Source organism: Ursus americanus, chromosome 5 (genome assembly GCF_024610735.1).
Source record: "Ursus americanus isolate L20-20 chromosome 5, mUrsAme1.1.p, whole genome shotgun sequence".
Classification (NCBI taxonomy): Eukaryota; Metazoa; Chordata; class Mammalia; order Carnivora; family Ursidae; genus Ursus; species Ursus americanus.
This window is the reverse complement of record NC_142131.1, coordinates 55,437,605-55,451,313: the sequence shown is the minus strand read 5'-3', so window position 1 is coordinate 55,451,313 and position 13,709 is coordinate 55,437,605. Positions and strand designations below refer to the sequence as shown.

Below are 13,709 nucleotides of genomic sequence, written 5' to 3'. Positions count from 1 at the left end.
CATTCTTTCTCTTGGTCTTCCTCTTGCTTGGTGTGAACCTCACACCCCTTTCCCCAGGTCTCTGTGAGTTGGTCCCCCACTCTCTGGGTGCACATGTGTCTCTCCCCTCCCCCACCCCAGCACTCATGAACACCCCAGACTGAACCTGCTGGTTACCACCACTTGAACCCTCCTCACATGCCTTTTTTCTCCTTCTGTAAATATTTCCTCAGTGCTAACCGAGTGCTAGGCACAGGACATACAGATAAAGTCAAGCAGGCTGCGTCCGCTGGGAGCTCAAAATCCACTTCTCCAAGTGTGGGGAGGGATCTGGCCAAGAGGCTCCCACTTGTCCCTTGGGTCTCTTTAGCCTGGAGAGGAGCCTGATCCCTGTGAGCTGTCCACCTGTCACCTGGGAGAGGGCAGAACCAATGACATCCTAAAGGATCCTGGGATGGTCCAGTTTGTTCACTGGAGGGGAACCCATATCCCTGAGCAGGTAGATTTGAGAATTGCAGCCAAGCCAAGTCCCCAGGCCCACTGAACAGGAGGCTCACCTGCTGTATGGCAAAGCCCAGCTGAGCTGCCCATTTTACTCTCTGGATCCGACTCCTGGCGACCACAATTACCCAAGAGGAGGAGTCGCGAAAGGGGCAAGGCGGAGCAGCTGACAGGAAACATCCAGCCTCCAAAAGGCAATGCCACCTCCCTCGGAGGTTGTCACGGGGATTAAAGATCAAGTTCTAAAGCACTTAGCAGGGTGTGTGGTACAAAATAAGTACCTAATCAAATGTGGCTACTGCTGTCATCACCACAGCGACAAATAGGATTATTTACCATTGATATAAGATGGGGATATTGTTGGTCCAAACGGCCAGGAAAGTTGGGCTTCGGTATTTTTCTTGAGCCATGTTTGCTCTTCCCAGGGACTCTTAGGTGCTTCTTAGCACCCCCTCCTCCCATCATGACCTCCTCGAGGATGCAGCAACAGATGACCAAGGACACAACTCCGGAGTGCAACCACCTGGCTCCATCCCTCTGCAGCTCTGCTACCTCACGCAAGGTATTTAACCTCTGCATTTCATACTTTCATCTGTAAAAGATAATAGTAATTCAGAAGCCCATGATGAGCATTAAATGCGTGGACAGAAGTAAAGCACTTCGAAAAGTGCCTGCCACACAGTACATACTCACTAAATGTTACCTAGTATTATATATATATATAATTTATATTGATATTTTATAAACAGACTTTAAAAGTGGTACATATTTAATAAAATATATTTGTATATGTAATAAAAACATAACAGGACACCTAAAAAACCTCTAGATATTGTTAAAAAAAACTTCTAAAAATCGATGTTTATTTTTGGCCAGATCTCGGTTTCCTCTTCTCCATGTCTAAGACCAGCACACCCACCTGACGATGATCACTGGACAGATGCCCACACCACCGAACACCTACTGGAGGGACTGGCCTCTCTGGGCCTCACTGAAGAAGGTCTTGGTGGGTCTGGCACTCTGCTGAGGCCAGAGAACATAGAACCTGGTACACAGACCCTGTCCAGCGGATCTTAAAGAAAAAAAATTTTAATCTGAAGATAACATGGGAATAAGACATAGTGGAGAACCTGGAATACGGAAATAAAATACTGAGAAAGGTTTTCACAGTTCAGCTTTTATTAAAATTAACATAAAATATGGGAAACTAGAACTTGATTCCTATTGAAATAATCCATTTGAAGAATGGTTTCTTCGGCTATCACTGTAACTAATGGGGACTATGACAAGTTGACTTTTACAAGATAGATGGGCTCTAACATCCAAGCAGACGATAGGAGATCAAGGACCTTACCGATGCAATGTGTTCACAGGGCATCAGTGATCAAGTCAGGTTGCCTGTGGACAACCGCGTGGACAGAGCACCCACACAGACATACACATTCAGCGTCTTGAGTCTTCTTTCAAAGTATTTTATACATCATATACAAATTGAAGAAAAAGTCCAACAGCGGTCCTTTATTGCCACTGAAATTGGGGGGAAATATTTTTCAATCTCATAACCAAAGGCAAGAACGTAGTACTAGGGCAATTTGTTTCTCCAAATGCCACGGTCACATGCACTCCTGCCTTGGTGGATGCCATACCCACGAGTCACTCAGCCCCATGACAAAGGCTGTGCAGGGGCTATGAGGTGGTGATTATCCACTCTAGAAGTCTTTTCAATTCCCAAATGTCAAAAGTGCGGCCGGCTCACCTGCTCCGTCACACAGCACACACGGCACAGCCAAACGTGAGGGTCTTAGGACTCTAAATAGTGCAAACACTTAAAAAAAAAAATACATTCCAACCTCCTTGCTTCTCCAGGCAAACAAAGCCCTAAAAACTCCAGCCTACTGGAGTAGGAGTTTGCTCAACCTTCTGACCTTATCCAACAAGGTGCAAATGGGGAGCATGGAGGCAATTCAATGGCGCCTGCCCCAATAATAATAAAAATAAGAGACTGTTTTAATGAGGCTAATGGCCGATAAATACATAAAATAGAGCCTGGAGTGTAGACGCAGCTCAAGAAACAATTAAGTTTTAGGTGTAGTGTGAACATTTGTAAAGCACATGCCTAACACATTCTTAATGATCATGAGGAATGACCCCTCTTTCAAAGTTCACAGAGAAGATACTTCTGAAAGGGACATCATCCAGCAGCAAAGGCCTTTAGCTGGTGGGAACTTCAGAAGAACAAAGGGCAGAAAAGAATGAGGATTGGTTTGCTGGATCTAGGAAACTCCTGGGAGTATGCACTGCAGGGCAGGCCTTTCTCTGGAGCTTCTCCACGCCACAGCGTGCAAGGCTCAGCACCAGGCAGTGAGAGCCACCAGGAGACGGGCCAACCAGCCTCCCCCTTGCAAAGAGCGGACGCCAAAAAAAAAAAAAAAGTGGCCAGGCAATATAGTAGGGTAATTGCTGTGTCAGGCTAAACGTTAGTCCCTAAGCAATTCCAGAAACACCAGGGACTGTGTTTTCCAACAATCTCCCTCGAATATGGAATAAGAAAAAGGACTCAAAGTCAAAAAGACTCATCTATCTGGAACTACTGAAAAATTAGTCTTTGGAGGGTGACAAGCAAAGGGAAAATAGCTACAGGCATGAACTAGGAGAGTGAATGACTTATAGAACAGAATATTTCATTATCATGGATAATAAAAATCAATTCAAATATCCTAAAAAATTATCTTATAAAAATATCTACATTAAAAGTTTAGCCTGAACGCTATCGCTTCAGTTTTATAAAAAGGCAATCTTTGAAAGGCTCTGGCTCAGGAATATACAAACATTACACAGCAGATATCAAAGTAACGCAGCTCAAAAAGCATGTTAGGGGATATTGCCACTGGTTTGTCATGAAACAGAATTAAGTATTCTTATTGCATAGCAGAAAATGAGGTCAGTTTCATTTGCATAATACTGCAACTTTTTAGAAGGAGAGATGCCATTAGGTACTTAGGAGAAGGAACTTTGGAATTCAGAGTCTGACTTCTGTGTTGTCCAAATTAGTATCCAAGCGGCATCTAAGCGGCTTCTAACCTTGGGCCGTAATTCCATTTCATCACTGTGATCAGCTTTCAGATATACCACCCGCAAAGCTGCATTCACAAGCAGCTGTGGCCACCCGAATGGGGGGGCCAGGGGTTTGCCTACCACGTGACCAGCACAGAAATCAAGTCGCCTGTGTTCACTGTGGAGAGAGAATCGTACCTAGTGATAGAGAAACAGCAGGTTTCAAATGGCATCTGTGGGCAGCTAGAGCCGAATGGCTTTTTGGTGGTGACGTACCAGTCAGTGTTGGAGTCCCTGTGAGAAAGGACTCCTGAGGATGAGATGAACTTGGCCTCAGCAGTACTACCAGCAGGGGGCAGTATTTCCCAGGAAGGGAGACATGAGGTGGAACCAATAGCAAAACTCCAAAAGCAGAAAACAGGGCTGGCGAGCTCTCAGGGAAGGGACCCACTTTGAGCAGATGAAAAACAAGAACCTCTCCCACATATGCATCAAAGTCCAGCTCCTAGGTGTTGGGAAAGGGGGTGGGAAGTTCACCTGCAGTCTGAAATCAAGAGCTGCGTGAACAGCACATATGGGACCCCACCCCGCAGTCTCATCCCCACCAGAAACCAAAACAAAGTCCCAAACCCTCCTCAGGCCGTGAGGAAGAACACTGGCAACAAAAAGCTCATTCCATCAGCCTCCAAGCCAAGGCAGAGGTCTGAAACCATGGTCATCTCCAGTGCCAGGTGAGAACACAGCACCGAAATGAAGACATGCCTTGATTCCTTTGGCGACATCTCCTCCAGGCCCGACAAAGCTGGATATTTCAGTCTCTTCCCAAAGCCGCTAAGAATTCCGGGTGCCTTGGTGCTGCCCTCCAAATGTCTCACTGAAATAACATCTGCTCAACATAGGAAGACATTTCTTCTTCAAGAGAGTTGAGTGTTTAGTGCACAAAAAATATACAGTAAATACACAAATCAGCCAACTAGCTAGGGAGGCTACTGGCTTTCTAACTGCAGGGGTGAGCTGAGGGGGGCTGCCAGTCTCCTGCAGTATCTGCTTGGAAGTAGCCCAGTTAGATCAGAAGTCCCACATCAGGTTTCATAAAGCCCCTTGACTCCTGTAAGTGGACCCCAAAATTGGGGAGCGTTAAAGCCCAGCCCCCATGATGTGAGAGTACTCTCCAGATGCAAGACCTTCCCTCCTTATGCCACAAATTCCAACATAAGTGACTTGCAAGCTGAGGAATGGTTTCACGCTTCTTTCTTTTTTTTTAATGAAAATGATTCCACGTGCCCTCAAATACCCACCTCCCCCTCCAGATGCTTGAAGTTCTGTCATTAGTAATTTTTACCTGTGAATTAGCAAAGCTCTCACCAAGCTCCTCTTTTAAAATGCAAGTAACCCTGAGAGAGATGACACATCCAGGGCATTTACCAAGGTCTCCTCCCTCTCAGGTAACACAAGGAGGAAGCCAGTATTCTGAGGGTTAAAGAGAGAGTACAGGCCCTGGAACAGGGGGAGAGCACAAGAAAAGGAAGACTAGGTCCTCAGATGGACTTGACCGTTGCCATCAAGTGCTGAGGGCCAGCCCCAGCTGGTACACCCCTCTGAAGTCATCCGTGTCCATCTAGATCACGTATGACCCCCAAGACAGGGGCAAAAATATCTTTGGGTTTGGAGGTAGGGTGACCTTTAATTTATCCTCCAAACCAGAACACTTCTGGGAGTAAAATGGGATGCTGTGAAGAATTAAGCCTGGATAATAAGTATAGATGGGGACTGTCCCATCTCAGGAAAACCCAGTAGTAGGATCCTCTCTGAGACCATTTTAGGCAGGAACTGCCTTACCACTTCGGTTTGTTGTTTTGTTTTTGTTTTTCATGTTTATATATGTATTTTTTTTCTCCAGTGTGATACTCAGGGCTTCTCCAAAGATCTAGTTTTCCCAACTGAAGAGATACAAAATCTCCCAAGCCTGGAATCCACAACCTCAAAGGCCAGTGGACCAAGGACTAGGCGATTCTCAGCTGCTTCCTAGAGGAGAGCCCAAGGAAGAGCACCCAGGGGAGGGGCGAGGGACCCCATCTGTTCCCAGTCCTAGCACATAGAAGACACAGTGCAGGCTCAAGAATGCCCAGCCCTTCTGCCGACTGTGCCAGGAGTCAGAGCCAGTCTGGGGGCATGGTCAAAGCCACACCCCCATCACCAGTCACTTCTGGACATTCCTGGCCTGTCCAACCAGACCTCCAGAAGACAGCAGCTTTAGTAATCTTGGGGTTCCCATGGGGCAAATCCAGAAGAGAGGTTTCTGTGATTTGATTTTTAGCACAGAAGTATCAGTAGTAAAGAAATCCAGTAGATTGTCACACATCCCCCAACTTAGTAAAATACCATGTTCTACACACACACACACACACACACACACTCAGGTTCTCAGGTGTTCCCTAGAAACACACAAAAAAGCCCCAAGGTGCTGCTGGGAGCTATCAGAAACCCACTGCTCAGGGGGGAGGCCCGAACACTTCAGGGGAGCAGGAGGCAGGTCACCAGTCTCCACGCAGGATGCCACTTAGCCACGTTGGAGGCCACTTCTTGCTCCACTGCAGACTGGCAGTGAGTGGCAGCCGGCAGTCACGGTGCCACCGTTCTGAGTCACGGCAGCACCCCTCCCCTCCTCCACCTCCTGGCAGTGGGCATGGAGGTCACAAGGGCTTGTGAATCACAGCAACACCTAAGACGAAAGGGAGAGAAAGTTAGCAACTCAGCTTCTTCAAAGGTATTCAGAGTCCCAAGGAGTTCATGTCATGAGTCCAAGACATCCTAAAGCCCCAGTCAAGGGAAAGGGGCACATCTGTATCCAAACACCACAGGGCCTGAGAACTCTAACCTAACGGCCAAGTCCTGGCAAGACATTTGAACCCACAAGCACAGTCCTTCAGCACCACAGCTTAGTGGGCTCCCCTCGCATCATCACATGGACATGGTTCCTATCTCAAGGACTCCTTTTCCAACCCCAGAACTCAGCGTCGTCATAACACTCCTCGCCGTCACCAGATGCCCGGAGGCAGCTCCATGGCTCTACCTCTCCATCACTGTAAGACAAGTGACAGTGATTCATGCCTACTTTGACAAGACACTGAAGTGAACTGAAAAGAACAGTGAACCGACTTCATGCAAGTAAGAAAAACTGCATGCCAGTCCTAGCTCTGCCACCAGTCGAGCTACAGTGCGGCCTGAGGCAAGTCCGCTGACCTCTTGAGGCTCAGCTCCCATACCGTTTGATGTCACTTGACGGAAAGACCACTCCTGTGCTAAATGCTATGCTCAGAAAAACAGTCCAGACATGTCTGTCTGCGTTATGGTTTTAGACAAAGTGAACCATATGCCATGGCTAACTTCGTGAATCCACAGATGACCCTAGAATGTCTCTGCAATGTGGCAAATACTGTAGGTGGATTCAGCTGACCTCCCTTCTACTTGCTGTCCGCAACGGCAGAGACCAGCATGTGATCAACTCAGCTTCCCAGACTGCCTTGCAGCTGGCAGCGCGGCGTGCCCCAGGGCTGGCCGAGACCATTGTAAATGCACGTCTGCCACAGCTGCAGCTTTGGCTCTGTCCGCTGCCCTGCCCGGAAGAATTCTTACACACGGCACAAGGCGGTGGTGGCAGCTATTGGTAAAGCTGGCAAAATAGGAAAGGCAGGGCAAACCTGGTTTTTCCACGACAGCCTGAGCCCTAGACCAGCCCTGGACTTCTGGACTTCTTTCTCCCTGAGACAGATACCCTCACTCCTTACTTAAGCAAGTACCTACCTGCTCTTCTGGTTTCTGCAACTAAACAAAATCCTAATTTACAGGTAAGGCCTACTGGCACGGCGTAACTGACTGGAGCCTTACTTTAACATATTCCCACAATTATAAAATCTTCTGGCTGCAGATGAGATTGAGAGAACTTTGCTAAAAGAAATACCAGGATACCCCAGTGGTCAGATTCTGCTAAGACACTGACTGCACGTGAGTTCTGGATAAGATGCAGATAGGAAAGCTCAGAGGTGGGCAGCTCCACAGTCCCCAGACCCAGATGTGCTGCCTGACTTTGACAACATCTCACCTGCACCTCAGGATTCTTACGTAAGGTAGCATTAAAAATAGTAATAATAATATAAAATAAAATAAAAATAAAAAGCAGGGTCTTGTATTGCTTTTTTATATAAACCTCCTCTTTGGGGGGCACCTGGGTTAGCTCAGTCAGTTGAGTGTCTGCCTTAGGCTTGAGTCATGGGCTCAGAGTCCTGGGATCAGGCCTTGAATTGGGCTCCCTGCTCAGCAGGGAGCCTGCTTTTCCCTCTCCTTCTGCCCCTCCCCCTGCTTGTGTGTGCTTTCTCTCGCTCTCTCTCAAATAAATAAATAAAATATAAAAAATAAAAATATAAAAAATAAAATAAACCTCCTCTTCTAATTATAAAAGTAAAATATTCTTGGGGCGCCTGGATCATTCAGTCAGTTAAGTGGCCGATTCTTGATTTTCGTCATGATCCCAGGGTCCCAGGATTGAGCCGGGTGTGGGGCTCCATGCTCAGGGTGGAGTCTGCTTGAGATTCTCGCTCTCCCCCTGCCTCTACCCCTCCCTGCCACCTGCACGCTCTCTGTCTGTCTCTCTCTCCAAATAAATAAAATCTTTCAAAAAAGTAAAATATTCTCATTTCGGAAATCTGGAAAACACAGAAGAACAAAAGGAAAAAAAATTTTTGAATCCCTTCATACAAAGAGAATCACCATTACTTTTTTGGACTATTTCCTGGCTTCTAAAAATAATCGTGATCATCTACCAAGTGGCTGCTACATGCCAGGGAGACGCTGTGCTAACCATTCCCCATATTACTGCATAACAGCTATAAGAGACTTGATATGATTTTATTCTCATTTTACAAATGAGAAAACGAGAAGTTCAGTCAGACCATTTACCTTGCCCAGAGTCCCAGGCCAAGTGGCCGAGCTGGAACTCAAGCTGAGATCTGACTCCAATATCCCCTTCTTTAAGCAGTCGCTACTCAAACGTCCGTGATACAGGACTAACTTGACTGAGCTCACGTGGTACATACCTTGTGCGTCCTCCCTTTTAAGCCCACAGCCTGTCACGAACAGGTTCTCATGACATTAAAAACACTCCCACTGTACAAATATTCCACAGTTTAACTATTTCCCTGATGTCAGACATTAAGTAGTTCTCAGTTCTTTGCTATCATAAATAATACTTCAAATGAATAACTATCCACCTATCTCTGCATTTCAGGCAAACTTCTTCAGATTCTAAAAAAAAAAAAAAAAAAGGATTCACTCAGTTAATGGAGTTGAAGACAAATTGCACGTTTGCTTGTCTCTTCCCCCCTACTTCTAGAGTAGACAGACAATAAAGAGGTAGACATGAAATATTCAGTACATATGTGAAATTCTAACCACTTACACCTAAATCTCCCCCTCTCATTAAGGTCCACTAGGAGCCAAGGGAGGAGCCCTCACTGGCCTCGCTGCTTCGTACTAGAAAATGCCCTGCTCTTCCCATGACAGCTTTGAAAAGAGAATGAAAGTACTAATAGTTCTAATAATTAATCTTGAGAAAAGAATCACCCAAAGACCAACACGCCTCTAAAATCTTTCATAGTTAGTTGACAAAATCCTAAACAAGGGAAAAAATTAAAATAAATTCACTGCAACTGAGGGCCTGTGTTGACAACATGGGATACAAGCCCTTCAAGCCTGCAAAGCACAACCTTCCTTTGCATTGAATTCCAAACAAGACAGAATGATTGACGTTCTACTGCAAAAAGGGAATCAGAATACCCATGGAGTCATGACGTACACTGAAGGAGATCGTGGTTGTCAAATCCTTTGGGTCATGCCTGGCACATGTTACGTGCTCAGTAAATAACTGTTAGCTCTATCGGAGTTTCTGGAAGACGAGGTACAGGTCACTGAGCTATATCATAGGTAAAGGAGTCTGCTTGTCTCCCTACGGACCCCTGGCGTCAGCAGCACCAACTTCGGTCCGACTTCCCAAACCTTACTGAACCCATCACACACACTCCCCAGGAATAAGCCTCTACAGCAACGTCATTCCTTACTCCTGCCTCCGCCTCTTGCCAGGAGTGCTTTACCCCCTCAGCTGAGGTGGTACAAAGGGCAGGGGCTCAGGAGTCAGACCTGAGTCTGAATTCTGACTTTGTCATTTTTTAGCCAGGTGGTCGTGGGCGGGTGACTTAGACTCTCCAAACCTCAGTTTCATCACCTGTAAAATGGAAGGATATGGTCCCATTCACCCAGAGGGTTCTTGAAAAGATGACAGCGAATGCACACAGTGGACCTAACACACCGCCCTCTGGCACAGGGAGGGAGTCCCTGGCAAAGGGCAGGTCCCACCTTCAGAGCTGATCAAGCCTCATTTCCTCCCGTAAGTTCTCACTGGTCATGCCTTAAAATGCAGACAGCATAACACATTCCATTGAGAAGTCATGTATACATTGCCTTGAAAGTCCTATTTCATGTAGACAGATCTTATCGTTCCAATTAAATTTCTGGAAAGCAAGAACTGTATCTTATTCCACCTAGGAGCCCAGAAATGGCAATGAAATTCTAAAACCTCTTATGACAAATCAGAGCAGTTGGAAGTGGCTCCCGGCAACACAGGTATTAAAAAGAATTCTGGGCCTACGTTCAGGTTCGTTGGGGAAACCCGTGCTCATTAAGGGTAACTGTCTTGCAAACCGTGAGAGACTATGGACTCTGGGAAACAAACTGAGGGCTTCAGAGGGGAGGGGGGTGGGGGGATGGGCTAGTCCGGTGAAGGGGATGAAGGAGGGTGCACCGAGTGTTATACGCAAACAATGAATCCTGGAACACTACATCAAAAACTGATGATGTACCGTATGGTCACTAACATAACATAATAAAATTTTTAAAAAGGGTACCTGTCGTGGGTACAGAATGATGGAGTGGTGACATGTGACAATTACCCGCCATCCCTGGAGGAGGCACTCGGTCCCACGTTAGGCAAGCTCACCTTCAGCTGTGCAGGGGTGGGGCGTGGGTGAAGGTGTGGTTGGGGTGCAGCACACTGACCTGCGTAGCTCCGCCCCGTGCTCATGTTGGTCGGCAGCAGCGTCCATTTGTCGGTGACAGGATTGTAGTACTCCACCGAAGCCAAGTTGCAGGATCCATCATCCCCTCCAACCACATACAGGAGCCCGTTCACTGCACAGACTCCTGGGAAGCAGAGGCCATAGGAGACATTACAGCAGGAGCCACAAATGGAATGGATGGGAAACAAATGTGGATGGCCCTGGAGGCGCCCCTCGTCCCCTTCAAGGTAGCCCAATGAACCAGCTCATAGGTCTGATTTTGCCCGACGACAACCACTGGGCCCCAAGGATCCCCCCCTTTCTAAGAAGGTCACTTCTCCAACCAGGGAGCTCTCACTGCTACATGCTCCCGTGGACATTCCTGGCCCCGGACCCTATAAATACTTAGAGAGCATTATCAGTCCAGGCCCCTCTCTACCGGAGCATGCAGCCTCCCACGTGCAGACTGAGCTATGATCAGGGAATCTCACACACGCTACTCGTGCTCTGCTTGTAAGTTTGCCCTGATAAACGCTGTTATACACATACTGTGTGGCTAATGATTGTGTCTGTGATGGCTCCACATGACTTAGATCTAAACCCACACGCAATTCCCAGGGACAAGGCGTTCCTCCCACCCTGATCTCCCAGACAGCTGGTTTGAGGGCAAAGTCTCATGCTGCAGGGAGCCGACAGTAGGAAAATGCTGTTTTGCTCATCAAGAGTTTACGAGGCCGTGGTCTAGTACACTATGTCTTCTTTCAACTACATGAAGGGGTTGGTGATGTTCAAGAAGCAGTAATTGTAAGTACTGATGAAGATAATCTCAAATACTGGTGAGAGGATAAAATGTACCAGTTTCCTGGATGGTACTAAAAGCAAATATGCTCCCTCTGGCTCAAAAATTTCACTCCTGGACTCATATTCTAAAGAAATAATTCGAGATGTGTGCACTGATTAGCCATAGGACCATTTATAGTAACAAAAGCATTACTGACAGAAAAAATGGAAATAACCTAAATGTCCAATAGTAGATGAGATTTTTAAATTGTGATACAGCTATTTAAAATATCATGTAAATCTATTTCGTGTTATAAAAAGATAGTCACAAAAGATTGTAAAGTGGATTAGAAAAGCAGGTTATAAAACAGCATTAAGTAGGATTCTACTTTTGCTATAAAAAAAAAGAAATATCTCTACGTGAATGTGTACATATATACACACTGACATCTAAACTTAATTCTCAGATTCTTGATACACTAGCTGTCTCAGGGGTTCTGTAATCCCTCGCTCATGGGTCTTAAGGCCAAATACCAAGTTATCACAGCAGGCTCAGGCAATGGGCAAACTAATAAACTCCCCTCTGTTTACACTTTCAACATATGAGCTACAAATGAGTTTAGCAAATACGTAATTTGAGTATAAAGGAAATAAATCTGCCTGAAGGTCACCTGCTTGTCTTTCCAGCCTGGGAAGCTAAGCGAAGCCCACACTTTCCTAGAGCAAAGAGGCATAAAACAAGATATACCAACATAGGACACGATCCATAGGGCAAAGTTGTTAAGGCAAAGAGCTGAATAGGGATATCGGGCTCCCAGAATAAAAATCTAAACACTCTAAGATAAATCATTCCCACAGGAAGGAAAAGAGGGAGGGGAGAGAGAGACAGGAGGTACAAAACGAAGAATATGGGAAGTGCTCCTACTGGAGAATGAATTAGGGCCCTGTTACCCATAAAAGGAAGAAGATGGGTTTCAGGTGAGAAGTGAGAGGCTCTCAGAGTCAGGTACTGGCAAAGAAAACACAGAACTGGGGCGCCTGGGTGGCTCAGTCGTTAAGCGTCTGCCTTCGGCTCAGGTCATGATCCCAGCATTCTGGAATCAAGCCCTGCCTCGGGCTCCCTGCTCAGCGGGAAGCCTGCTTCTCCCTCTCCCACTCCCTCTGCTGTGTCTCCTCTCTCACTGCCTCTCTCTCTGTCAAATAAATAAGTAAAATCTTAAAAAAAAAAAAAAAAAAAAAAAAAAAACCACAAAACCAAGCATCACTGACTGGCCACGTCCACATAGCCCTGTGCTTAGCTACCCAACAGAGCCAGTGGGCAGTGGGTTTTGATGGCAGTCAGAGGGCTTTTCTGGGTGTGTGCCCACATGTGTACAAAGTCATCAGCCCCTTGCATCTAAGTGGGGGACTCTGTGGCTAGCGTTTGCGTTCCTCAGCTCTCCCCTCTCCTAGCCCAGCACTCACCTGGCGAACGGCTACTCCTGTTTGAGGTACAAGCTCGGGCCCAGGTTCTGGGAGTCTCTCCACTCTGCCTTCATCTTACAGCTGGTGTTTGCACCCACACCCCCCCAAGGGCAGAAGGAGAGAGCAGTCACATTACCTGCATTACGCCGGCACATATTCATGTCTGCCACCTGCTTCCAGGTGTTTGTTCCGGGATCGTAAACTTCAACGCTCTTCCTCACCAGGGGCCCGTCGTGCCCACCTGTGGCATACAGCTGGCCACTGAGCACCCCGACCCCTGAAACGCAGAGCACAGCATCCCAACCTCAGGCTGGCAACCACCACCAGAAACCAGGAGGCCTGGTGTCTGGTCCTGGGCAGCGTCACCAGCAGGGCGACCTGGGGAGTGCTGGTTTGTTCCCCTGGACCTCGGTGCCCTCATCTGTAGAACACACAGAATGACAGCCTGCCTGCCTCCTAAGACTGTCAACCTGAGAATCCCCTACAGATAAAGCAAAAATGACCCCGTGTCTATTTAAAGAAACATAAATATACATATATACATACATACGTGTGTGTATGTATGTGGGTATAACATGGGGGAAAGAGAGTTCATGTGCAAAGAAAAAAGAGAAAAGAAAAAAAAAGGCTGAAAGACACCCTCCAAAACTTTAGGAGTAGTTATTTCCAGAGGGTCAAATCTGGCCTCCCTTTGGGCTGTGTTGCCAAGTTTTTCTACAATGTTGTATTACTCGTATTCCTCAGCCTTCTATCACACTGGTTGTGCAGAAAGAGTGCAAACTGGAAACGAGCTGCACAGCAGCTATGCTGACGTCATTACCACGC

The 13,709-nt window shown here is 46.8% G+C and overlaps 1 protein-coding gene across 11 annotated transcripts in view; it reads right to left on the bottom strand.

Moving 5' to 3' along the window:
- Positions 1-1,641: 1,641 nt before the first annotated feature.
- Positions 1,642-13,709, bottom strand: part of KLHL3 (kelch like family member 3) — a 177,395-nt gene continuing 165,327 nt past the window's right edge. For 8 of the 11 annotated variants that reach the window (XM_087862240.1, XM_087862243.1, XM_087862241.1 and 5 more), the window contains 2 exons: positions 13,021-13,161; positions 2,307-10,785 (listed from right to left, as the gene is read on the bottom strand). In XM_087862240.1, coding sequence (XP_087718366.1) covers positions 10,532-10,785; positions 13,021-13,161 — 395 coding nt within the window. In that variant the 3' untranslated portion in view covers positions 2,307-10,531. Of the gene's footprint in view, positions 10,786-13,020; positions 13,162-13,709 lie in introns of those variants that run through there. The other 3 variants (XM_087862245.1, XM_045794628.2, XM_045794633.2) reach the window with 2 other exon arrangements.